The sequence below is a fragment of the Serinus canaria genome, chromosome 3, assembly GCF_022539315.1.
Source record: "Serinus canaria isolate serCan28SL12 chromosome 3, serCan2020, whole genome shotgun sequence".
NCBI lineage: Eukaryota > Metazoa > Chordata > Aves > Passeriformes > Fringillidae > Serinus > Serinus canaria.
In genome coordinates this window covers 4789500-4815204 of record NC_066316.1, presented here as the reverse complement: position 1 = coordinate 4815204, position 25705 = coordinate 4789500, and the positions used below count along the sequence as shown (strand labels likewise).

Below are 25705 nucleotides of genomic sequence, written 5' to 3'. Positions count from 1 at the left end.
GATTTTCTCTCCCAACCCCCTCTGGCTGAACACATCCACAGGAATTCAATCCCAACGATCTCCTGGAGAGCAGAATTCCCACCAAAAGGGAATATCCAACACGACTAATTAAAAACTATTGAAAAATCGGGAATTGCTGAAAATGAAGGAATTGGTTTAAAATTGTCTCTCGGAGGTTAAAGAAGGAAAAGGGCGTGGAATGTGTGACGTCAGCGGCGGCAAATCCCAGGACTGGGATGAGGGACAATGGAGCCGGTGGGGGAGGGGGGACACCTGCGGGGTGGGGGGAAGAATTGGAGGAACTCGGCTCCCTCTGGAGACATCACAAGGACACGGAGCCGGGGTTGGGAAGCTCTGGGAGGGCTCTTGGCATGGGGGGAGCTCCTGTTACACGAAATTTTGGGAATTTGGGCAATGTAGAGGAGCAGGAATTAGAAGGGGTTTAATGGGGACAGAATTCCAAGCGCCAGGAAAGGGAATTGCTTTGTTTGGGTTCTCACATCCCTTCTCCTGTGCTCCGGGGAAGTCCCACCTGGAATTCTTCATCCAGGTCTGGCTCCCAGCACAGGAAGGACGTGGAGCTGTTGGAGCACATCCAGAGGAGGCACCGGGATAATCAGAGGGATGGAGCAGCTCTGCCAGGAGGAAAAACTGTGAGAATTGGAATTGCTCAGCCTGGCAAAGAAAAGCTTCAGGATAATCCAGCTGTGGCATCCCAGGAGCTGAAGGAGTCGAGGAGGAAAATAGGGAGAGATTATTCCCAAGGGATGGATAGACAGGAGAAGGGGAATGGCTTCCCACTGCCAAGGAGCAGCAGGCTTAGATGGAATACTGGGAATTAATCCTTCCCTGGGAAGGTGGGGAGGCCCTGGCACAGATTCCCAGAGAAGCTGTGGCTGCTCCATCCCTGGAAGTGTCCAAGGCCAGCTTGGAGCACCCTGGGATAGTGGGAGGTGTCCCTGCCCATGGAATGAGATGAGGAACTAAGATCCCTTCCAAGGGAAACCATTCCATGATTTTTTTCATGGGGATGCTGAATGCCCACCTAGATGGAAATGAAGAAAGGAAGGAGCAGTTCCCCTCCCAAATCTCCCTTTCCTTCCAGGCATCTCCCTCCTTTTCATGGAAGCAGGGAACTGGTTCCTTGGAGTCCAGATTCCATGCTGGCATTTTTGATTCTTCCCTCCCTTTATCCTGTCCACATTTTTCCAACTTTGGAGCAACTTCCAGGCTAAAGCTGGAGGAGGAGGGATGTCCAAAACAACCTGGAGCAAATCCAGGAATTGTGTATCTCTCAGATAAAATCCAAGACAAAATTCCAGGAGCTCTGTGGGGTCTCTGCTCGAAACACCTGGAGCTGCTCCAGGTGTTTCGAGCAGCTCCAAGGAATTTGCTGGGTTCCAAGTCAGGACACGATCCCTGAGTTTTGTCCCGTTTTTCCAGCCCACCCTGCACTTAAAACCAGGAATTCCATTTCTATTTCCATTTGGAAGTGGTCGCTGCAATTCCAGGGAGGAGAAATCCCACTGGCCCCCAGCAGATCCATGCTTTGAAATTTCTCTGGGATAGAGGTGGGGCGCTCTTCCCAAACTCTTTCCTCCTGGAAGTGGAAGGAGCGGAGCACAGCTGGAATATTAAGCTGGATAGCAGTTGGACAAGTGGGAATCATTGCTCTGGAAGCCTTCCATCCAAGAAGGAAAAGCTCCTCAGATCCCAGTGGGAACAGGACGATCACCCTAGGGAAAATCCTCACTCCAAGGGATGTTTTCCCTCTCCCTTTGTTATCTGAGGGATTTTTTTATTATTCTTGAACTTTTCATGTGTTTGGAGCCCTGGAATTGCTGACTGGACTGTCCTGGGTGGTCCAGGCTGGGAATGTGGGGTGGGAACAACCTCTCCTCCAGATGGAGCCAGTTTAGGAAAAAACAGGAATTCAATCAGAGGCTTCCATGGGGATGGATCCCTCCTCCCACCAGGATATTCTCCAAGGAATATTTCTGGGGGAGCTCTGGAATAGCAGGGGGAAGATGAAGGGGAGGACGGAGATTAAATCCCAACCCAAATTCCCTGCTTTCATTCCAGCAGGAGATTTGGGGATATTAATGTTGGAATGCCACCAGGACACCTGGAGAGCACACACACAAATAAACTCTGGGATTTCTCCAAACAATCCAACCCATCCGGAGGGGCTGCACTGGGAGTTGGAGCTCAGACCAGCCAGAGTGGGGGAAATGCTGCAGCTCTGCAAAATTCCCTCTTATTCCCAATTTTCCTGGTCATCCAGAATGAGCCATCAGGGAATTTGGCAGCTCCTGCTGTTCCTGAGGGAATTGCAACTCACCTCCCTAAAAAGGAGGAAAGGAAAATTGGGAAAATTTTTCCCCCAAAATACAAAGAAAGTGGAGAATTCACTAAGGATGGGGAATTCCTGTGTGGTTTTTACTGGGATTTGTGTGTCTCTTCCCTGTGGGAAGCTGGAGGCAAGAGGGAACATCTTTAGGATATTTGGGAGGGGTTTTGGGCATAAATTAGGATTTTCTGCTGGGCATTCCCACTTTTAGCTCATCCCATTTGGTGGCAGGATGGGTTTTCCAGGTGGAATAATTCAGGAGTAAATAAAAATTTTAAAATTTTAAAAATTGAAATTAAAACTAAAACTAAAAATAAAACTAAAATAAGCATAAAAATAATAGGGAGTGTATCCACAGGCAGATGCTCCCTGAATAAACATGGAATTACCATGGGAAGGAACCATTCCAGGGGATCCACGAGGAGTTGATTCCTTCTTTTTTTCCCCCTCTGTCTCACCCTTTTTTCCCCATTGATAACAGTTTTTCCCTGCCCACAAGAGCTCTGGGGAACAGGATTCCCAATTTCCACCTAAAGTCAGGATCAGGGGATCCAAGGTGATCCCTGTATTGCCATGTGGTGCCAGAGGGAGAATTCCAAAGGAAGCTGTTTATTTCCCAGCCTCGTGATGCCAGAAATGGGGACAGGAAGGTCTGGAAAAGGCACTGGGATCCGGGGTGAAGGATTTGGGTAATCCCATTTTTCTTTGGGATGTTTAGGACATCCAATGCATCGATCAAGGAACGTGTATCCATAGATCCTTTTTTTCCTGGAGCAGAGGCAGGGAAGCGCTGGGCTCTCTTATTAAATGTTGATTTCCCCCCTTTGGAGGCTGTTTGCTCATCCCACAGAATTCCCTGCCTGTTTTCCCTCCCCCCACCCCGTTGGAATTCCCACATTTGTGGCACAATCCAGGCTTCCAGTCTTTCCCAAATTCCTGCAAGCAGCGAAAAACAAGGATGGGGTTAAAGTGGGGTCTGGGCTGGCTCCGGCTGCTCCAGCTCCACCTTGCGCTGAGCCAATCGGGATTTGCTGCCATTCCCAAATGTCATTCCCGGCCGGAGGGGCTGGGAGGGCCGGGAATGACTCAGCCCTGGCACAATCCCAGAGTTTCCAACACCCCCAGCTGGATTGTTCCCTGTTTTCCCATTTTCCTCAGGCTTTTTTAACACTGTCCCAGCCCAGCTGCGCTGAATCGCTTTTCCCGCTGATGTGCCAAGTCCCGGGAAGGAGGTGGCTCTGGAATGCGAAGGGAAAGGCAGGGTTGGAAACACACCCGAGGCTCGGGAAGTGCCGGGTGTTGGCCGGGCAGGGCGGCAACAACTGGAAGGAAAAGCAGGGTGGGATTCTCCAAAGGGATGAGCGGCTCCTCCAGACCCTGCCCAGCTTTCCCGGGATCATGGCAGTGGCGTGGGATGGGCTCGGAGAGGAGGATAAAAGTGAAGACATCCCCAAAAAACCCGGGATGTGGCTCCACAAAGGGGGAAATCCAGCCTGCAGTGGAAGCAGCATAATCAGTTCCTTGTTTTCCAAAGGGGTTGGAATGAGATGGGCTTTAAGGACATTCCAAACCCAGTCCAGCCTGGGATTATTGTTCTCCTGATCTTGATCTTTCCAGAATCTTCTCCCCCCCCCCCCAAGATGATCCTGTTTGGAATGTGGGATCCCTTTGCTGGATCATGTCACAGAACAAATTCCATTAAAAAAAAGGGAATTATAAATATTGGCATCCACTGGTCAATCCAGAGCCCCCCCATGTCAGGATGTGGCCACTCCCCACCCAAGGAAAGATCCCAAAATTCAGAAGGGAGAGGAGCCGAAAGTTCAAATATTCCTTAAAAAAAAAAAAAAAAAAAAGGCAGGAAAATGGCTCAAAGCACATGAAAACATCGAGGTCATTCCTGGTGGGAGCTGATCCCAGCAAAGCCCAGATTGATCCCACCAGAGCAGTATCACCATTCCTGCTTCCCACACTGGGCTCTTTTCCAGGTTTTTCCTTCTATCCTATAAATCTTCCTCCTTGGAGAGGAGGAGGAAGAGAGACAGACTCTGGCAGGGCCTTGGATTGGTCCCAGGGATTGGGGTAGTCCTCATGATTCCAGGGATAGGAGGGGAATCCTGAGGGGGAAATCATCTGTTTTCCTTTCTGGTGACGGAGTTTGTGGCCAGGAGGTGAGAAAAATGGGACATTCCCACTGGAATTTTACTGTTGGGTTGAAAGATTATCCCAGCTCGCTTTGTTTTCCCATTGGATGCTGACTCTGGGTATCTTCTAACCAGGAATAGAGTGGGATTCTCAGTTCCATATTTTCCCCCCTTTTTCCCACTCCTTTGCAAACTCAGAAGGAATTTCGGGGATTCCATCACTTTTGGGATGTGCTTCTACAGGGAATGAGATGCTTTGGACCGGGAGCATTTCCACAGGCAGGGAAGTGGGATTTGCTCATGTATCCACCTTTTTTCAAGCAGCTGCTCCAGGTTTTTCCAGGGAGCTTGGGATGTGTGGGGAGCCAGCTGGGAAGTGCTCCTGAAACTTTATTCCCATCAAATCCAGCTGAACCCAGGATCACCAGGGAATTACCCCTAGGGAACATTATTCCACAGAAACCTCATCCCACATCCAAGTATAAACACAAAGCCAAGGGGAGCCAAAGTGGGAGCCCATTCCCACTTTTTGATGGGTTTGTTTTCCAAGGCCCAGAGTTCAGCTGGAAGTCCCACTTACAGTAGAAAAAACTGGGCCAGGCTTCATTCCCAGCATCCTGGATCCAGGAAGCTCTGTTTACACCCCAAAATTTATATCCCAAGTTCAGCACATGGATTAGAATAAGTATTCCCTGTTTTTAGCTCCCATCCCATGGGAGTCAGGTCTTGGATGCTGCTGTTTTCCCACTTGGGGTGTGGGATGATGCAGATCCCAGTGCTGGGAATTCCTGAGCATTCCCTGCCCTGCAGAGCCAGGTCCAGCTCTGATCCACTTCCTAAATCTCTAAAAATCCCAGGATCCTTCTTTTCCATGTCCCTGTGTGTTCAGTTTAACAGGATTTGAGTGGGAATAAAATTCTCATTCCCACCTGGGCCATAAGAAGGAAATATTCCCCTGGAATTGCTGATACTTTGGGTTTTGCCTTGACGATCCCACCCAAGTTTCCAACCTCTATGGATGTGGAAAAATCCTTGGAAAACCGCCCCATCCCTGCCCTCAGAGCCCCAAGGCAACTAAAGCTAAAAAATGCCATTGGCACATTCCAAAGTTGGAATTTTGCAGGAAAAACTGGCATGGGACTCATGTGGCTCCTGGTACAGCTATCCCAGGCTGGCTCCTTCCCTTCCAGATCCTTGGGAGAATCCAGGAACAAGGAATTTGAATGGTTTTAACCCACATCCTACAAGGCGCTTCCCTAAATCCTGAGCTGGGATCCCTGTTCCATATCCAAGGCTGAGCCTCGGAGCCCACCGGGATGATTGAGTCTGGAATTCCCACGGGAGAATCCCTGTGGCAGGGTCAGAAGTATCCCATCTCCTTCTGGGAGCTGCTGGAATGACAGAATTCCCAAAGAATTCCCATTTCACCCTCTTCAAGCACAGGCAGGTTTGACCTCGGTTCCCACAGTTTGTGTGGAACAGATGGATTGAAAATCCATGGCAAACAGGAGGGAAGAAAAGCCCTCTGCTGTTCCCAGCTATTGGTGCACCAATTCCATGGTTTGGATTGGGAAAAACACCAAAATTCCTTTCTTTCATGGAAAAGATTCCCAGTCCTGAGCAACGCCTGGTTGGATTTCCAGAGAAATTCCAAGCTGCTTTTCCTTTTCTGTGTTGCTCCAAGTTTTCTTCCCTTTGGGTTTGCCCAGTTTAACTCTTTTCTCTCTTCCCCCTCCTATTTATCCAAGGAAATGGGGCTGCTTGGGAATTCAATGGGAGGAAGGCAGCAGCTGCTGGCTCCGTATCCGGGGGCTGCTGGGGGGTTCCGGAGGTGCTTCCCTACTTTTTAATGGGATTGATGAATAATCTCCTATCAACCTCAATGGAAAACTGATGGGAAAACAAGATCCCAAAAGCTGGAGCCAGGGCAAACCAGCTGTCAGGGAACTGGGAAGTCTGGGAAAGTGGGAAAACAAAACAAGCTCTACAATTCCTGGGAAAAGTCAAGCAAGGTTTTAATTCCTTGCTTGGGCTCTGGGAAGAAGCAAATCCTGCCCTTTTTGCAGCATCACCAGGATCTCAGGTCTTCCTGGAATGGGATGGCCTTTGCTCCGTGATGGTGATTTATGTGGGAATCAATCCCTGCTCCTGACCCTGGAGTCGCTGAGCTGGGAGTGAACTGGGAAGTTGGGAAGTGGCTGGGACTTAATCCCAAATGTGTTCCCAATCCCTCTGGTGTTGGGACGGGCTCAGCAGCCCAGGGAAATGTCCCCAGATCTTCCCAGAATCTCAGAATCCCAGAATCCCAAACTGGATTCTGGCCAGAGGTCACCACCGCTGGGGCAGGACCTGCAGCTCCCATTGGATTCACTCCATTATAACACAGGCTGGATTAACAGAATTTAGGGATCAAATCCCTGCCTTAAGCCAGGTACTAAACCCCACCCCAAGGTTTTCTTGGAGCTTCTTTGGGAAGCCAGGGCGTCCCTCCATGGCCAAGGCAAGAGCTCCCAGCCCACGGGGGAGCAGGACGTGGATCCTGGCAGGATTTGTCCGGAAAACTCAGCGCTCCCAGTACAATGCCCGATTTCCTGCTGGGAGGGTCCCAGCAAGGCAGGAAAACATCAGCACTTTTCCAGAGGCTCCGAGCTCTGCCTCCCTGCTCCCAGCTGCCTCCAGAGCAGGGAGGATCAATCCTACCGTTTTTGCTGGAATTGCACTGCTGTCAATCCTCACCTTGGATCCAGCCCACGGATGCGCCGGAGCTTCTCATAACCTTGGGGATGAGAGCTCCGTAAATAAAACTTGGGATTGTTAGGAATGTGGGCAATAAAGATAAGGGCTGGGAAGGCCGGGCAGAGTTTTCTGGCTGGAGAACGTGTCCCAAGGCTGCTCCCGTCTCTCCTTATCGCGGCTCCACAGGAGGTGGGTGCTACTGCCAAGGGATGTGCCGGAGCTGGGACTGCCTCCGCCGGAATTTCCCTGCCTCAGCAAGGGAAAAAAAGGGAATACGAAGTGAAAATACCCTGGGCTGCTGAGCAGGGAATCACAGCCGGAGGAAAATCTTCCCTTGATTCCACACCCAGCTCCAAGGTGGTTTAATTTCACCCTGAAAACAGGGAGGAAAATGCTTCCTTAGAGGTTTAAAAGGAATTTTCCCTCTTTTCCAGAATTATTTATTGGTGTTTCCACAGGATCTTCCTCCATGCCAAGGCTGTGGGCACACAGTGCTGGATTTGCCTATGGAAAGGGAATGGATGGAGCAAAGGGAATTCTGGGGCTTTGGTGCAGCACTGGGAAAATGGAAACAGCCACAAAAAACGTGGATTGGGATCCATTCTCCAGCTCCTGAGATGGGATTTCACTGGCTAATTATGGCCACATTCCCATGCTGGAAAGGAATTAGGGATCATGAGCCAGGTGCTGCCTGCCCTGCTGTAATTCCAAGGGTTTTACCTTTCCCAGGAGCCAGCCCAGCTTGCCGGGTTATCTATGGCTGCTTCCGGACCTCCCCATGGAATTTGGTGAAGGCCAGCGTGGAAATGGGAAGAGCCCTGCGGATAAGCATCTGGATCCTGCCATTGTTGTCCTGAAAGGAGCGGCGGGAGAAAGGTGGGGAGGAACCAGGGATGCTCCGAGCGGGGCTGATGTTTCCAAAGGGATAAAATCCTTGGATTCTTGTCCCTCCCGGCCACCTGCAGGCCAGATCCCAGCTGGAGGCAACTTTTCACTGACCTCACTGGGTAAACATTCCCTCCTCCCGGTTTTTGCAGGGAATGAGACACTGGATGCACAAGATTGAAGGAAAAATCCGTGGCAAAAAAACCCCCAGGAGCCTATTCCTAAAGGCTGAGCCCATTCCCAAATCCTCCTGGGATTTTCTGAGGGCTCCAACTGAAATTCAAGTTGGATACCTTCAGCTCCACGAGGTCTTTTTCCCAAGGAATGTGCTGTGCCAAGGCCAAATTTCCCATTAATTCATCCCGCTGGAGCCAATTCATTTCCCAGTTAAACACCCCAGGTCTGGTGTGGTTTTTCCAAAATTCCCTGGAAAAGCCTTATCAGGCAGCTAATTGGGACACCCCAACAGGGCAGCCAGAGCGGGATAGAGCCAATATTATCCCTGGGGAAGTGGGAAGCATGAACTGGAAGTGGGGCAACTTGGAAAATAATGGGAATGTCATTCTCATCCTGCGAAGAAACAGAGGGAAAAGAGATGGGATGGATTTGATCCCAAATAAATGGGATTGGTTGGTTTATTGCTGGCATTGCCACAGCATCCGTGGCTCCTCTTCCCACTGTGTTACCCTGGATATGGGAACTCCCAGCAGCTAACCAGGATTGCTCCCTTTGAACTATGCCTTGGCAGGATTGGAACCAGGCACCATCTCCAGGATTTTTAACAGGAAAAAATGGAAAAGTGGCATCCACTGGCTCAGGCAATGATTTTAGGAATGTGCAGCGCTGGCACCGGCTTTTGTCTGAGCTTTTCCCTGCCTGATTTCCCAATCTTCATTTCCAAATCTGTAGCATTCCACTGATCTCCGATGGAATTCACGCTACAAATTTCCCTGTCGGTTCTGGCTCTGAGTGGGAATGCTGATGTTGAAACACTCCCACCTGGATTTCAAAAGCCATTCCCTAAAGGTGGCGAATCCACCCTATCCCGCGGTGATCCATCCAGGATCAAACAGCCACGGCTCCAGGGATGAGGAGTGAGTGGTTTCTTTTGGTGGGATCCATTTTCCCCACTGGAATTGCTCTCTAGGTATTCCAGCTGTTTCCTGGGAATAGCAGCTACTTCTTCTTCCCAGTTCTGTGGGATTTTAGGGACTGTACTTCCCGCTTCATTCCCTCCTCCTCTGGAGGTCTTGGTGCCAAAATGGGGAGCCCAAACTCCCCGTGGGAACAGCCTGGAATGTCCCAGGAGCAGCTGGAAAAATCCCAAGTTGTGGTCCCAGCTCTGTTGCCATGGTAAGGAGCTCCTGGATTCCATAAGCACAGTGGGGTGGGGTCATTCCCGGTTCTCCTGCTTGCTCCAACCAGGATCCCAGCAAGAACAGGGCTCCTTACCATGAGCTCCACATGCTCATCCTGCTTTTTCAAAGGGAATTGTTCCAGCTTCTGCTGCTGGACACAGCAGGATCTGGCGGTCATCCCCTGCTTGGAATGCCCTGGGATGGCCGGAGAAGTTTCTTGGGAAAGGGGGATTGGAGGCAACAGCCTCTTTCCGTCAGAGCAAACTCTGGCTCCTGCCAACATTTCACTGGGAACAGCTTGAAAGGACTGGAAAGGCCCCAGGGAACACGGATCCCCAGAAGAGATCTGCCTAATCCGTCACGGCACACGTGATCCTCCGTCATTCCCGCCTGGATGAGAATTTGGGATTACTCAGGGGTGAGGTGATGAATCCATGTGTGTCCCAGATGTGAACCCCTGGGATGGGATGTGTCAGCACAAGAATTCCCAAGAACTGCTGTCCAGCTGGGATGAACTTTAGTTTTCCAAAGCCTGGATAAGGAGGGGTTATCCTGGGTCACATGGAGCTGCCAGGCTTGGAATGAGCAGCCCCTGTGGAAGGAGCAAGGTGTGGGGATCCTCTTGGAATTCTCTTCCCAGCAAAATAACCAAAGTGGCTTTTCCACCTTTATTTGGAATGTTGAGAAGAAGGGAGAAGTGCCAAGGCACCCTCATGCGCTCCATTCCCAATCTCTCCAAGCCAGGGGTAGCTCCTGCACCTTGTCCTTGGAATTCTGGAATTCTGAGCTTCTACTTCCTTCCCATACACTCCCGTTTTCCAGAGGAACAAAGTTCCCACCTGGTCCTCGTGGCTCAGCCCGCAGTGATCGTGTCCCAGCTCCGGGAAAAGGCAGGAAAGCTCGGATGTTGGCATTCCAGCTGGGAATTCTGGGCCTATAAATGGCTCCCTGCTCCTATCCCAGCTCCAGGTGCATGTCCTGAATTCCCAACTTTTGCTCCAGAGAGGAAATTGTTTGTGGAGTCACATGGACCCACTCCTGAACTTTTCCACAGTCTTTTCCCTTGCGAAGCTGGAAATGTGCATCCTGGATGAGCATGGATCCTTGGAACCAGATCCATGGACCTAAAAATGACGTTTAAGGAATTTGGGATCTTTTTTCCTTTCCTTTTGGCTTCCTTCCCTTGTCTCTCCCACATTTTTCCCTGGCACGTTCAGGCTCCAACCTGTTTTCCTATTTTTATTTTTATTAAGGATGGGTTCCATGTCCTCACATGCCTGGGAGTAGGCAGGCAGTAAAAACACAGATCCATCATATTTTGGGATGCTCTTCCAGCTTCCAATGCAAGCCTGGGCTTGGCAGCCCCGCTGCTGGAAAACCTGCTGACTCCATGGATCCCTCTGAGTTATAAAAATGGATCTATAAAATCACCGGCCTTTGGAATGTTGGTGGGTACCCTGTATCTGACGTTGTGATTCCCACATGGAAAAATAAAGGAACTTCAGACAGAATTAGGTGCCACATTATGTCCAGCTCCCAGGTTTTTGTTTGTTATAATTCCCTATGGAATGTGTTTTCCCTGAGGAGAAAGCCCCAGAGGTTGGATCCATCCCTTTCAGTGCTGGAGTTTGCCTTGCCTGTGGGTATCCCAGAAAATTCCTCCACACTTGGAGCCTTCTCCGTGCTTGCAGCAACTTTTTCCTATTGACCTGCAATCCCGGTTTATAAGGGATAATCAATCCAGATGGGAAAAATTGGAGCGGGACGTTCTGGGGTTTGGAAATCCAGCTCCATCCAAAGGGATACTTTTCCTTTATGTACCTTGGCATTCCTCCATCCCTGGAATTCCTGGCAATCATTAAATATCCTGGAGTAAAAGCAGATGCTTTAACAAAGAGTTCTTGGCCCGACCCAAAGTCATTCCCGCTGCTTCTCCAAAGGTTATCTGGCCATTCCCGACCCCACTGCTCCCTAGGAATATGAGTTTTCTAGTCCCAGTTGGGAAAATATTCCTTTTAAAGATGAGTGGTTGCTCTGGGAACACTTCTGGAGATGGATTTTTGTAGATTTGAAGGTGGGCATGGTTCCAAAAGCCATTCCTGAAATTAATTGGGATAATTATTGTGATCGTTATTAGGGATAAGCACAAAGCTGGAAAATTAGCGGTGGGAAAGCTCAGCAAATCCTTCTCCTCCTCCAGAAATTCCTAATCCACCCTTTTATCCCGAAGGCTGGCATGACCCTCACGGTCATTCAAGTCTCATTCTGCAGCTTGAGCTTAATGACCATGCTGGGAGCCAACGGTGATGGATCAAAAGGGATTAATTGGGATTTTAATGGTCTTGGACACTTGGCTTGGGATGAGTTCCTGGTGTTCCATTGGCTTTGCGCGGATGGATCTTGGCACAGACCTTCTCCAAGCAGGAGAGCTGAAAGGAGAAAAGATGGAATAAGGTGAAGGCAGATAGGAGTTGTTTCTTCATGGAATGGGGTGTTAGCATTGGAATTGCTCAGGGAAGTCTGGAGTTCCTACCCCTGGAGGAGTTCTGGAACAGGATAAAAGCAGATGGGAATTTCATGATGGAATGGGTTGTCAGGCTTTGGAATTGCCCAGGAAGGTTTGGAGGCTCACTCCTGGAAGTGTCCTTGAATTCCTAGAGATGAAGGAGATGGAGTGGGATGTTAGCATTGGAACTGCCCAGGGACATTTGAAATTCCCATCCCTGGAACCGTCCTGGATGGAATAAGAGATAAAGGCAGATGGGAATTTCTTCATGGAATGGGTTGTTCAGGATTGGAACAGCACAGAAAGGTTTGGAATTCCCACCCCTGGAGGAGTCCAAGGAATACCTGGACGTGGCACTCCTGGGCAGGGTGACAGGTTGGACTCGACGATCCCAGAGGTCTTTTCCAACCTCAGTAATTCCATGGGATTCTGTGGAACTAAAGGCAACCTCCTGAGCTGCAGCTGGGGCCGAGCTTCCCCAGCAAGGCCCAGGGTGACTCATCCTGAAACTCCCCAAAATATTTTGCCAGGTGTTTGTTTCTCCAGGCAGCTGCTCCTTCCATGTTTAGTCATTCCTGTGCCAAGATTCCACACCCAAACTGGAACTAAAACAGGGCATTTTCTCATCCCGGCAGGAGCACCTGGAGGCAGGAATACTCTCCCTCTGAAAACACTCGGGCTCAGGACGCAGATATAAACTGAGATTCCTGCTTTTCCCTCAAATAATTTGGATTTGCAAACCACGGTGAGCGCTCAGCACTAAGGAAAAATAAACACTGAGGGAAAAATATTATTGCTGGGAAGCCAGATATTTACATTAAAAAAATAAAAATTGGGATAATTCTGGTGGCTAAAAGTCAAGAGGCTTCTGTAGGAGGACATGGAGTTTGGGATCTTGCAAGGGAATGCTGCTTTCTGGGGAGCAACGGAAAAACACAGACAGCTGTTGGAAAAATACCACTTAATCTGATGTATTTAGGTTATTTTCCTTATCATTTTCCCTGGTGAACAGCTGGGATCAGCTGGAATTTGTCTGGAATCACCTCCACGAAATCAGCAGCTCTTTTAATCGGAGTCTCGAAACATCAGGAGCGTAAATCTGGCAGGAATTCCCTCTTTTCTTGCCATTAGGAATAACTTTGGGGGTTGTTTTGCTGGATTTCTTCTGGCTGGCAGCAAGGCGCTAATCTGAGTTCACTCCCTGGGATCCTCTGCATTCCGTGCAGCTTTATCGTGGAATATTGAGTTGGAAGGAACCCTGTGGAGAAGAGGGGGGAGAATAAAGGGATTTTCCTCCCCACCTCCTTTTGCTAATGGAATATTTGTTTTATATTGAAGTGTAGCTAAACAGGAGGCAGCTCCTTTCCAAGCGGGAAAAGCATTAACATCCTGTCCGTTAGCTGGAGACTAAACATTATCCACCTGTTTTCCAGACCCCAGATGGAGAAACGGGATCTTCAGGATATTCCATAACCCCCCAGACTGAAATACCTATTTCAATGTTTAACCAGAACTCAACTATTTAAAAATCAATTAAAACAATTTCAATTTGGGCTTGACTGGGAGTGTTAAGGAGTTAAAAATACGTGGATCAGGCCTTCGATATCCATGGAATGTGATGGAAAAATCCTTTGCTTCCAGAAGCAGCTTCTGGGTTTGATGCCCACGGTTTAGCAGGGGTTAAAATATTTGGGAGAAGAAGGAAGAGCAGTTTGCAAAGTGCCAAGAGCTTAAAAATGTGTGATAAACAAGTAAATGAGCTGTGCTGAGGATTTATTTTGTGCCAGAAGGAAACATCCTAGATACACTCCCAGAACTTGGATTTCCATCGCCCTAACACATCACTTGTCAGGAGGGTAGGGTCAGGATTGCAGGGAATGAATCCCAAAGCAGCCCCACTCCCTCCTCCCCTGGAGCTGTGGGAATACATCCTATCACAATCACTGCTACACAGGAATGAGCTCCCAGGAAAAATGAGAGGGAACGTCCGGAATTCACAGCCCAGAGCCAAAATCCTGTGTGCCTTCATGCCCAGGGCGCTGCTGAGCTGGCTCCAAGTTCCCTCCAGAGAAACCTTCCCAAACTGGGGTCTTGGCTTTGCTGGGAGCCCTTCCAGTGACCCCTGGCTGTGTCCCCACATCAGGGACACGGAGCTGGCATCCAAAGTGTTCATTCCATAACCCCAGGGAACACAGAGGGGTGAAAAGGGCTTTTAACTGATTTATTTATTTTTTATTTAATTCATTCATCGCCCTGATCCATTAAAGTCATTGGTTTTCCAGAGCTCCAAGTGTTCGGCCTGGAAAAGTTTTGGGATGACTCAAATGTGGCATTCCAGGACCTGAAGGAGTGACAAGAAACATGGATTATTTCCATGGGCCTGGAATAATGGGACATGAGGAAATGTTTTCCCACTGCCAGACAGCAGGGATAGATGGGATATTGGGAAGAAATCCTTCTCTGTGAGGGTGGTCAGGCCCTGGCACAGGTTTCCCAGAGAAGCTGTAGCTGCTCCATCCCTGGAAGTGTCCCAGGCCAGGTTGGAGCACCCTGGGATAGTGGAAGGTGTCCCATGGCAGAGGGTGGGACTGGATCATCTTTAAGGTCCCTTCCAACACAAACCATTCCATGATCTTGGAATTTAACGGCTGGACTTGATGATCTTAAAGGAATTCTCCTGTTCCCCCTTGGTTTTGTCCGGTGTTCATATTTTTCCCACCAGAACCCTGGTGGGAATTAAACTTTGCTGGTTTTTAGGATTCTAAAGTCTTCTTTTTCAGACGAAACACACACGGACTTCCCTCAATTCCCATGTTTTTCAAGGGACACCGGTATCTTGGAAGCATTCTGCCAGGACACACAGAGCTCCTGCTCCTAGAGACCGAACATGAGGGGGAGAATCCATGGGAGTTTGATTTGTAGCATGATCCCACGCCAAGATTTCTTATGGAGAACAGGACAAGAGGCTAGGCAGCGCTCGGTGCTGTCACACGGAGCAAGGGCTGCTCTGTGCTTCCCATCGGGATTTTCTCTGGAATTAGCATTTGTAGCCCGTGCTGAAAGCTCTGTCCCTGCTTCATGGGTGATCCGGAGGTTTGCTTGGCTCCTGGGAAAAGGCTTCTGGAAGCTCTCTCTGCAGTGCCATGGTTGATATCCACGGTCGGATTCCTCTGGATTAAGGGGATGAGCAGGGCTACAGTCCGGGCAGCTCTTTCCGAAGCCTGCAGCATCCTCTGGTGGAGCCATAAGGAAGGGATATCCATCCAGGGAAAACACACCAGGATGTTTCATTGGGGGGCTCCAAAATGTCCCCCAGCTTTGCTGGGAAGAGCCAAAATCGCCAATGCCCCGGCGCTGCTTCCCGCTGTGCTCCAGGGGGAAGGAACCTGGGATTTGGGAACACTTCCATCCCTTGCTTTGCTGGAGACATCCTGGCTGACCTCGAGCCAGGACCACCCAATGGATCAGGAGTAGAACCAACTCCCAATTTTTCCCCTTTTCCTGGTTTTAGTCACCACCATCAAAGCCCGAGGTATCTCTCCATTCCCAACCAAGGGAAGTGCTCAGATAAAATCTGAGCTCCCAAGCTCCAACTCTTTCCTGGATTTCGTTGCTTTGGCTTAACAGGTTGTTTCATTTCGCCATCCCGGCGCCTGGAATTCTTCACCCACCACAGGACATCTGGGACTGGCATCTCCCACAGCTGCCTCCCACATGTTTCATCCCTTCTGGTGAAATTCCAAAATTAGGGATTGGGAAAGAGCAGCTGTGATGCTCTTCCTTCTCTCTCCCCACAGGACAGACACGGAGAATTCCATGGGTTCTGGAGAGCCCCTGAAGCGGATCCGAGCGCACGGAACATTCGGAGAATCAAGCGAAATCTCCTGAGAGACAAAACTGGTGGAAAAGCGCAGAGCGAAATCCAGCCTTGGGAAAATCCCTCCTGGGATGTGGATACAACCCAGCAGTGCATCCAGAAATTCCCTCCATCCTTGTGGAATTCAGACTAAATTGGCCGGGAGCTTCCCGACCCCTCTGGGGAAGAGCTGCCGAGCACGCCAGTTTTCCGATAAAGGAAAAGCAAACACCATTCCCTCGTGCCAAGATACAGGAATATTATCCTGACATTTTCAACACGGATCACTCATATTGCTGCTCGTTCTTCCCGCTCCGAGAGAGCTGCGTCTGGACAATAGAAACATTCCCTGGCTACAAACAGAATAATCAGGATTGAATACGTGGATAACACAGATGTCTGCCTTTCCTTATATTTATTTTTTTATGAAGAAATTTATTTTACATTTCCTCAGGGAATTGCAGTCATCCAACGTTTTTACAAGCTGTTAAAATGTGAAGACTTTAAACCCCGCACCTAAGTGGGAAAAAAATGCTTCAAAAGAGGAACTTTCCTTGGAAAAAAGATTGGAAGTGCTTGCTAGCCCACCTTGGCATTATTTTACGTGATAACAGACAGGACTATGGGATCCATATTCCCAGTGGGAAGAAACAGGGAAACCCCGATTTGCCCTAATCCCAGATTTACCCCGCTAAAGTTGAGAGCTTTACACTGGTTTATATAAACACCCCTCTTACCTCTGGCACTGTGAAAAACCCGCATTTTACCACCGGCTTTTCGCAAATATTAAAATGAATATTACACGTGTTATGTTGGAAAGTTACGCTGGCGTTTTTCACAGGCACTGATCTCCCAGTACCCACAGTGGATGTTCCAGTATCCTCATGGATATCCCAGTACCCACAGTGGATATCCCAGTATCCACAATAGATATCCCAGTACCCACAGTGGATACCCCAGTACCCACTGTGGATACCCCAGTATCCACAGTGGATATCCCAGTATCCTCATGGATATCCCAGTATCCACACTGGGAGAGCCTGAGGAGCTGCCCCAGCAACCTGAGGACGCGCATCACTGAGCTCGTTTCACCTCATAAAACCCGGCTTTTTGAAAGCGTGAGAGCAAACTGTTTAGAAAACGTGTCGTTTCGGGAATGTTTTTTCGGGGGGGAGGATTCGGGTGGATTTAAGGATCGCTTTAAAGGATTTTTACCCCAGCGCTGCGGGAACGCCCTGCCCGCTCCCAAGATGGCGGCGGCGCTGAGGGGCTGAGGCCGCCCTGGCGCTCTCGGGCGGGAGCCGGCCCGGGCCTGGCGGGGTAAGGGCGGGCCGGGGCCGGGAGGGACCCTCGGGATGGAGCCCGGGAGCGCCGGGAATCACCGCCGGCAGCGGCGGGAGCGATCCGAGCTGCTGCTGGCGGGCGGGAGGCGATTGGCGGCCGCTGCCGCCTCCGGAAGCGCAGGGGTGACCCCTGGTGTCCCGGAGCGCTGAGCCTCCCGCTGATGGCGAGCGCCGGGATAAACATTGCCCGTTCTGCTTTCCTCGCAGCGCTTCCCACACGTCTACGGGTAAAAATCTAGTGGCTGCATTCAGAAATCCAGAAGATGATCGCGGCTGTGCCAGCGGCACGAGGAGCAAGGCGGCGCGGAGGCATTCCCGGAGGATGGTGAGCGGCGGTGCCGGGCCAGCCGTGGATTCCTCGGGGGAGGAGCCTTTCCAGGGGTGTCCCGAAGGTAACGCGGGTAGGGAGAAATCCAAGCGCTCTGTGTTTCAACCCCCCCCCCAAACTTTAGGACTTTTAGAGGAATTTGGCCAGCAGTTTGCTGGAGAGAGAATGGAAATTCTCTGGATCGTAAATGGAGGTTTTTCTGGAGCACAAATTGAGATTTTTTTTTTTTTTTTAAATTTTATTTTTCCTGGGGATTTTCCTAGAGAATAGATGGAGATTGGAGGGGTAAATGGAGATTGATCCTGAACAATAAATAGAGATGCTCTGGAGCATAAATGGAGATTTTTCTGGTGGATAATATAGAAATTTTTCCAGCAGGTAAATGGAGATTATAAAAATATACAAATATAAATATTTTCTTGGAGATTCAGACCACTGCTGGACTTTATTTTTGAAAGGAATTGTACCAATTCCAGTTGCACTGATTCCAGTTCCTCATCAGGAACTCCGTAATTGAATTGAAATTTGGTTTGAGTTTTGCATCAGTTCTGATGCAATTAAAGTGTCTTGGCAAATAATCTCTTGGATTAATTATGCTTTCTGCAAATCTTGCACACGTGTGCACATTTTTAAAGTATTTATTCCCGAACAGCCAGGGAAAAAACTGGGAAGAAGTTACAAACAAATGAGGAGGAAATGGGGATTTTGTTGAAATCCTTGGAGTGAGCGTTTTGGAGACTTAAGGATTCGGCAGCACTTTGGAAAACTAAAGATCAGCTTCCTAACGGGAACATAAAATACAAATATCAGGGTTTTTTTCTGAAGGAAAAAATGGTGGGAATTGATGGATTTGTGGAAGGATGCTTCAGTTGCTGGGGGGTTTTAATCCAGAAGCAGCTGAACTTGGAGATGATCTTGGAATTTATCTCTCCCATCGGGCTCCGTGTCAGATCCTGGTGTTAGAGGAGCTCCCATGGGAGCACGGATCGGGATCTTATCACAGATGGGAATCTCGCAGAGGAGCAGCAGGAAATTAGCACGTGCTGCTCTCATTGATTTCTCTAAGCACTGCACACAAACTAGGATTTCCTGCTGGAAAACACGGAGGCAGCAGATGGGCTGGAAGCTCCTGTGGATTTTGGAGCCGAACCTCAGGATCTGCACTGTTTCCAATGTGCTGGGGTTGTGTCTCCACATGGGAATAGTTGGCAGGTGTTGGATTGGGAGGGTTGCAGAGATCCCTGGCTGTAGGAATTACCCAGTAGGAATCTGGATGTGAGCAATCCTTTTCCAACTGAATTTAGGAAGCATTCTTTTGCCCATATTCCCTCAATTTCCTGCTCCTTGGAGATGGTTTAGTTCAGGTGGTGGTGCTCCATCAAAGGTTGGAGGTCTTCTCCAGTCTCAGTGGTTCTTACAGTTCCACCTGTGAAGGGTGAACAAGGAATTTGGGCGTGGAATTCCACTGGGCTTTTGGCTTTCCCTGCCATACTGGAATGGAAAGATAGGAAAAATCATTCCAACACTTTTCTGTTTATTTTGGCAGGATGGAGAAGAAAATCCTGATGAAGTCCAAGGTTGCTGCTCCCAACCTCCTGAGGGCTCTGCATTCCCTGTACCGGCTCGGGCACCTCTGCGACGTGACAGTCCTCACCCAACACCTGGGAATTCAGGAGGAATTCCTGGCTCATAAAGCCGTCCTGGCAGCTTCCAGCAACTACTTCAAGGGGCTTTTCCTGCACCAGGAGATGCTGGACACGCAGAAGTGCACGGTGACTCTGCAGGACATCTACACCGAGGAGTTCACCTCCTTCCTGGAGTTCGTGTACACGGCAGAGGTGGAGATCGAGGCAGGAAAACTCCAGAGGATGAAGGAAATTGCAGAAAGGCTGGAATGCAAGGATTTGCTTGATATCTGTGAGGAAGTGAAGGCAGAGGGCAGGAAGGGCTTGGATTTGAGCCTCCACCTGAAAGGGCAGAGGGGTGAAAATAGGGGATCGCAGTGGCCTTGTATCCAGCAAGAGGAAAACTCCAGGAACTCTTCCCAAGTCGTGGCAATTCCCGTGCAGAGGAAACTTTGGGACAGGCAGAAACATAAGGAGCTGCTGCCAGGCTATGAGCTCATTGAAAGCCAAGCAGGAGGCCTGGAGCAGGAGGCCACATCTTTTCCAGCCCCAAAATCCAGGCCGGCAAAGCTGCCCAAGAGCAGCAAGCCCCATTCCCCAGCCAGACTGGGTGTGGATGTCACCAGCCTGGAGAACAAGGGTGGCCATTCCCTCGGCAGGGGGCAGGAGCGGAAGCGGGAATCCCAGGCGTGTCCCTACTGTGACAAGGCCATCAGCTCCAAGTGCGGGCTGGCCGTGCACGTCCGGACACACACCGGGGACGGGCCCTTCCGCTGCCAGCGCTGCCCCGCCAGCTTCGCCCACAGGGCTGCCTACACCGCCCACCTCAGGTACGGCATTCCCGGGAATGCGCTTCCTTGCGATTCCGGGGTAAATCATTCCTGGAGTCCTCCCTGCCTCAGTTCCAGAGTTCCTTGGATCTGGCTCGAAGCGTGTTGAAACAGGGATTTTTCACTTGGCCTTGCAGTGCGGATGAGTGGATTGAGGTGTCCTAGATGGGCAGTTTAGGGAATTTCCCGTTGGACTGAGGGGGACTTGTGCCACCAGATTTCTTTGGAATCCTCAGATTTGGGGTTTTAAGTAGGAATTTTGTGTCTCTATCTGGGCATTTAATCTCTATTTCCTTTGGTTTAAATCCATAATTTCATGGCCTGGGAGGAAAAGTCCGTCCTACATTCCTGGTCAGGTGAAAAATACAGATCTTAATGAACTGAGGCATTTTAATTTTCTTTAATTATCTGGTCCAACTCTTGCAAAATCTCCTTATTTTCAGGCTTTCCAAACATGCTAGGAATTTCTTAAATGATGCAAGGAACAATTCAAAGGAAAGGACTCTTCCCCCAAGGCCTGAATTGGAACAATTAATAGATTTCAATTAAACTTACTGGAAGTTGTCCTCCATTTTTAACAGGAAAATCCATGAGGCTGGGCAAGAGAGGAAACTCCTGCCTGTCTATTGGATGGTGGTTCCACCCACACATGGCCCAAACCCCACGAGCCATGACAAAGATCCCGACGGAGAGACTTGGGATGGGACACCAGAAACCTCAGGATGTGAGGAAGATGCCGGGAATTCATCCGTTGCTGAAGCAGAAAGGAGCAAGGAGCAAGAGGGATCCCAGGAAGCTGAAGGAGGGAATGAAGATGAAGGTGGAATGAGTGTGAAGGGCGAGGAGCAGGGAGATTATAACACAGGATACTCGGAAGTCGGAGGAAGCAGGGACAACGTGGAATGTTCTGAGGAGGAGGATGAAGCCTCACCAGAGAAGGGCAGCAAAGAACCTGAACCAGGGTTTAAACTGAAGAAGGCCAGTAAAAGCGTGTCCAGCAAGAAATCCATCTACGTGATCCAGTGCGACAAGTGCCAGGAGCAGTTTGTCTCCCGGAAGAAGTACGTGGATCACTGCCGGGATGTGCACCAGAGCCCGCCTGGCAAGGTGTACCGCTGCGAGGTGTGCAGCAAGGCCTTCGCCAGCTACACCAGCTGGAAGGAGCACCGTGCCTGCGTGCACAGCGAGGAGAGGAGGTTCTCCTGCAGCCTCTGCCAGGCCACCTTCAAGAGGAAGCGGGATGTGAGGACTCACTCCGTGCGGAAGCACGAGGGCAGGGCCAAGCGGCCGCTGTGCTCCGTGTGCGGCAAGATCCTGAGCTCCCGCACGGCGCTGGTATTCCACATGCGCACGCACACCGGAGAGAAGCCCTACGAGTGTGGCGTGTGTCACTCCAGGTTTGCTCAGCCTTCCCAGCTCAAGATCCATACCAGGTCAGATTCCAGCCGTGCACATTCCTTGCCCCTTAGAGCAGGAATGCAGGGTTATTGGGTTCAGTGGGATCCGTGATTAATTCCCTTACGCAAAAGCTTTGGCGCCACGTTGCATCTCCCATGGGTCGGGATTTCAACATGGATACCCTGTCCAAACTTGCAGGGAATATCCGTCATTTGGGACAGGCTCTAAAATCCCACAATGGCCCTCAGTGATGAAGAGTGAGTCAGGGATCCTGGAGAAACAGATCCTGAGCTGTGCTCACTCTCAAAGCAAGGAATTGCCATGGGATTTCATCTCCAAGTGCAACTCCAAATCCGCGCCGCTCAGCTGGAGCTTGACGGGATGAGTTGCTCCCTGGTGATGTCTGTGTGGATGTGCCCTTTCCCAAGAGAGGGTGAATCATCCCATGGAATTTCCCATCTTTCTCCAGAGCAAGATTGATGATAATCTTTTGTCCTGACAGCTCAAGATCAGGAATGATTTTGGACATCTTCCTGTTTGGGTTGGAATAAGTTAAGATTACGCTCAGATTTTTCTGATTCTGTGTCATTTTCTGTTATTTTCCCTCTTTTCTCCTTTCCCATGCTCTGAGCTGTCTGGGAAAAAAAGATGGATTTTTTAGGGCCTGAAAGCAAGGAAAAGGTAAATTTTAAATGAGAATTTTTAATTTTAAAAGGTAAATTTTAAATGGAAGTTTTACTCCTGGAGTGTAGCGCCTGGAGTGTACCTGGAAACACTCCGTTTTCTGAGGGAGCAGAATTTCCTTTTCCCGCTACATTTAAAACCCAAACATTGTTTCAAATCCAGTATTTTAGGGATCAAGACCTAATTAATTTCTGATGTTTGGTGTTTTCTCTCCATTAGATCCCACACTGGGGAGAAGCCCTACATTTGTGAGGACTGCGGCGCTTCCTTTGCCGACAAAGGAAAACTCACCGGCCACAAAAGGACACACACAGGTGGGAATTCAATATTCCAGGTGGTTTTCCCATGCCTTTCCTGTTTTATTGCTGAAATACGAAATAAATGCCTCCTTTTTTTTTTTTTTTGTGACTCTTGGAAGTGTATCCAAGTACCAGGAAGGAATTCATAGGGATAGAAGGACTTTTAGCCTGGAGAAAAGGAGACTCTGGAGAGATTTTGTTGCTTTCCACAATTCCCTGACAGGAGCCAGGGGGAATTTGGAACAAGTGATAGGATGAGAGGAACGTCCTCAAGTGGTGCCAGGAGAGGTTCAGGCTGGATATCAGGAAGAATTCCTTCATGGAAAGGGTTATCAGGCATTGGAATGGGATGGAGTCCCCATGCCTGGATGTGCTCAGGGGACAGCTGGATGTGGCACTGGTTGCCAGGGTGGTGGGGGTTGGGCACAGGTTGGACTCGATGACCTTGGAGGTCTTTTCCAGCCTGGGTTCTGTGATTCGCAGACTGACTCTGAAAGACAGAATTCCCCTGGGAGAATTCCCAGCATCCGGTTTCTCTTCCCTCAGGAGAGCGGCTCTTCAGGTGTGACGTGTGCGGGAAGCACTTTGCCACCAACGAGTACCTGAAGTGCCACAAGCGCTGTCACCTGGGAGCCAAACCCTACAGGTGTGAGGTCTGTGGGAAAGCCTTCGGACTCAGAGCCTCCCTGGCCCAGCACAGCAACGTCCATGCAGGTAATTCCAAGGCTGGGAAAAGGAATGGTGGCGTTGTGGTACTTCCCAGTGTGGACGGGGACATTCCAGCCCACTGCTGAATTAGGGGATCCCAGAATCATTGAGGTTGGAAAAGAGCTCCAAGGTCATCGAGTCCGAGCTGTGCCCAATCCCCACATTGTCACCAGAGCACTGAGTGCCACGCCCAGGCATTCCTTGGACACCTCCAAGGATGGGAATTCCATTGGGAAGCTGGGCTCATCCTGACCCTGGCTCATAGGAGCGTTGTGTGGTATCCTAGAAAACTGAGGCCTGGATTGTGCAGCTGAAAGAATTTGGAGAAGAGGATGGAGTAGAGTAGCCTTGGCAGGCATTGGGAAATATTTATCATGGAATGGTTGGGATTGGAAGGGACCTTAGGCGTCATCTCATTCCATCCCCTGCCATGGACACCTTCCACTCTCCCAGGTTGCCCCATCCAGCCTTGAACACTTCCAGGGAATGTTGCAGTGTGATGTCATGGTTTGCCTCAGATTCCTGGGTTTCTCCCTGAAAATTTCCTCCCCAGGTGTGTCAGCCACCTCTCCCTCCCCCTCCCTTGCCCCTGCTGAGCGCTGTCTGTCAGTCCTGGCATGTGAGAAGGGCGTGGAGTGACTGGCAAAATTCAAAAGATGCCCTGTTCCTGAAGGGACATTGGGCCATCCAGGTGTCATTTGTCCCTTGAGATTCCCTCCCCGTACCTGGTTGGTGGTGCCTCGTGTTCCTTCCCAGAGCTAAAAAGAACAGCAACCCCGAGGTTAGGGAGTTCTGTTGGATCCATTGCTGGATTCAGAGGCCTGTGGGCCAGAATAAAGCTCTGGATGGAAACCCTCCATCAGAACCGCCTCCTTCACCATCCCCTTAAAGCTTCTCCGCCAGAGGGAAACCTGAGGAGCAGACCCTCTTAAAGGAGGAGGCTCCATCCCACCATCCCCAGAGCTCCTGCATGCCTGGACTTGTCTCCAAGCGCCCAGCTGCAGCATCCAGCCAGCCAAAAGTGTCTCTGGGGTGAAACACCCCAGTGCCGCTCTTTGGTTCAGCAGCGAGGGCCGGACAAGCTCAGGCACGTCCCGTCCGGCTGTATTGGTAAATTCCAATAAGGGAAGAGCCAGCTGCTCTCTCCCACGTTGCTGTCCCTGTTATTCCCAGAGACCCGTCCCTATTTCTGCGAGCAGTGTGGCAAGGCCTTCACGCAGCAGGGCGCCCTGCGGCGCCACCAGCGCATCCACACCGGCGAGAAGCCCTACAAGTGCCGCGCCTGCGACAGGACCTTCACCGACATGTCCACCCTGCGCCGGCACGTGGCGGTACGACACCCCCGGCAGCGGGAATTCCCAGCCCTCGGGAGGGGCCGTGCTAGGGATGAGTTTCAGGGCCATCTTAAAGCCGCCGCCTTCTCCTGAGCTCGGTGGGATTCCGCTCCGGCGGCACGGCAGCTCCCGCTGGTGGCTTCCAATCCTGTCACCTCCCAGCCCTAGGGGGAGAGTCACCATCCCTGGGGGTGACTGGATACAGCACTTCCTGGTGGTCGTCATCTCCGAGGTTTTTCCTCTAAAAGATTCCGTGAAAACGTCGGAGGAAGGACTGGGGGTTTTTAGATTTTTTTACGGATTAACTGCAGAGTCTCCGATGCTTTAGCCCTCATTCCAGCCTCGTAACACCGTGGCTTATCCAGCCTTGTGCTGGGCATTAGCAGGAATTCACACATTCCCGGCGTTCCGCTGGAAAACGCTGAGCTCAGCTCTTCCCGGAGACCTCCAGGTCCTGGAAGTGACAGCTCAGACAGAACAGGAGGTTCCCTTCCAGCTCCAAGTCAATATTTTGCCTGTGTGCTGAAATTCCAGCTGATTTTGGAAGCATTCCACGGCAGCAGAGCCAGAAATTCAGCACGGATTTGGCAAAGGAGCCTTGTTTGTGTTTGAGTTGAGGCTTGGAGCACAGGACCGGGGAGTTATCCCAGAATTGTTGGATTTAGCTCTGGATGAAGTTGAACATTTGGCAGTTAAAAATCAGATCTAATTGTTTTCCTATCCCACTCCCTTTTCTTTCCCAGATCCATGACCGGAATGCTCACTGGAGGAGCTTCTTGATCGACCTCACCCAAAAAAAGGACCACAATTGGTCCAAAATAGAGACTTTAGCGGAAGCGCATCCGGGAGGGAATCCCGTGCCGGAAATTTGGTCGGTTGACCACGGGAAACTTTATAAACCAGGAAGCGCTAAAGCAGCAGCAGCACACGTGACACCTGGGCTTGGGGACACCGGGGACACTGACTCTTCCCTTTTGTACTTATGAAGTCAGGTTTACACCCCAAAATGGGCGGTTGGAGGCAGAATGGTGGGAGTTATCCTTTGGAATGCAGGGAATCATTCCCAGTGGTCACTGCAGCTGCCTCGGGAGCTGCACTGCTGGTGGTAAAGGGGTAATTCCTCATGAGGGTATTTGTTCCACCGAAATGTTTGCATCTGTCCAGAGGTTTGTTTTTCCCAAAGCTGTGGGAGCATCCCGTTGGGAATGGGCAGGGCGGGGGTGTGTGTTTCTACAAACACAGCGCGGTGCCGCCGCTGTAAATCACCAGTTCATCCTTTAATAAAGCTGCCAGTGCTGCCCAGCCCGTCCCTCCTTCATTC

The 25705-nt window shown here is 50.3% G+C and overlaps 1 protein-coding gene across 6 annotated transcripts; it reads left to right on the top strand.

Moving 5' to 3' along the window:
• Positions 1-16756: 16756 nt before the first annotated feature.
• On the top strand, positions 16757-25686 carry LOC103819336 (GDNF-inducible zinc finger protein 1-like). 6 transcript variants are annotated; one of them, XM_050972864.1, is made up of 8 exons: positions 16757-16953; positions 17386-17503; positions 19053-19961; positions 20543-21394; positions 22263-22357; positions 22889-23056; positions 24224-24381; positions 25128-25686. In XM_050972864.1, exons 2-8 carry the CDS (start codon positions 17442-17444, stop codon positions 25368-25370), a joined length of 2487 nt encoding a protein of 828 aa, XP_050828821.1. In that variant the 5' UTR covers positions 16757-16953; positions 17386-17441; the 3' UTR covers positions 25371-25686. The 6 variants fall into 6 exon arrangements, with proteins under 6 accessions (XP_050828821.1, XP_050828822.1, XP_050828819.1 ...); XM_050972862.1 differs by lacking the exon at positions 16757-16953 and adding an exon at positions 17016-17155; XM_050972865.1 differs by lacking the exons at positions 16757-16953; positions 25128-25686 and adding an exon at positions 17014-17155 and having other exon boundaries at positions 23504-24366.
• The last annotated feature ends 19 nt before the right edge of the window (positions 25687-25705 follow it).

Bases quoted from the DNA above. Each gene is read 5' to 3' on its own strand.
- LOC103819336 (XM_050972864.1), top strand. From the start codon at position 17,442: ATGATCGCGGCTGTGCCAGCGGCACGAGGAGCAAGGCGGCGCGGAGGC. The intron at 19,962-20,542 runs GTACGGCATTCC...CATTTTTAACAG, and splicing joins GCCTACACCGCCCACCTCAG to GAAAATCCATGAGGCTGGGC. The intron at 22,358-22,888 runs GTGGGAATTCAA...CTCTTCCCTCAG, and splicing joins CCACAAAAGGACACACACAG to GAGAGCGGCTCTTCAGGTGT.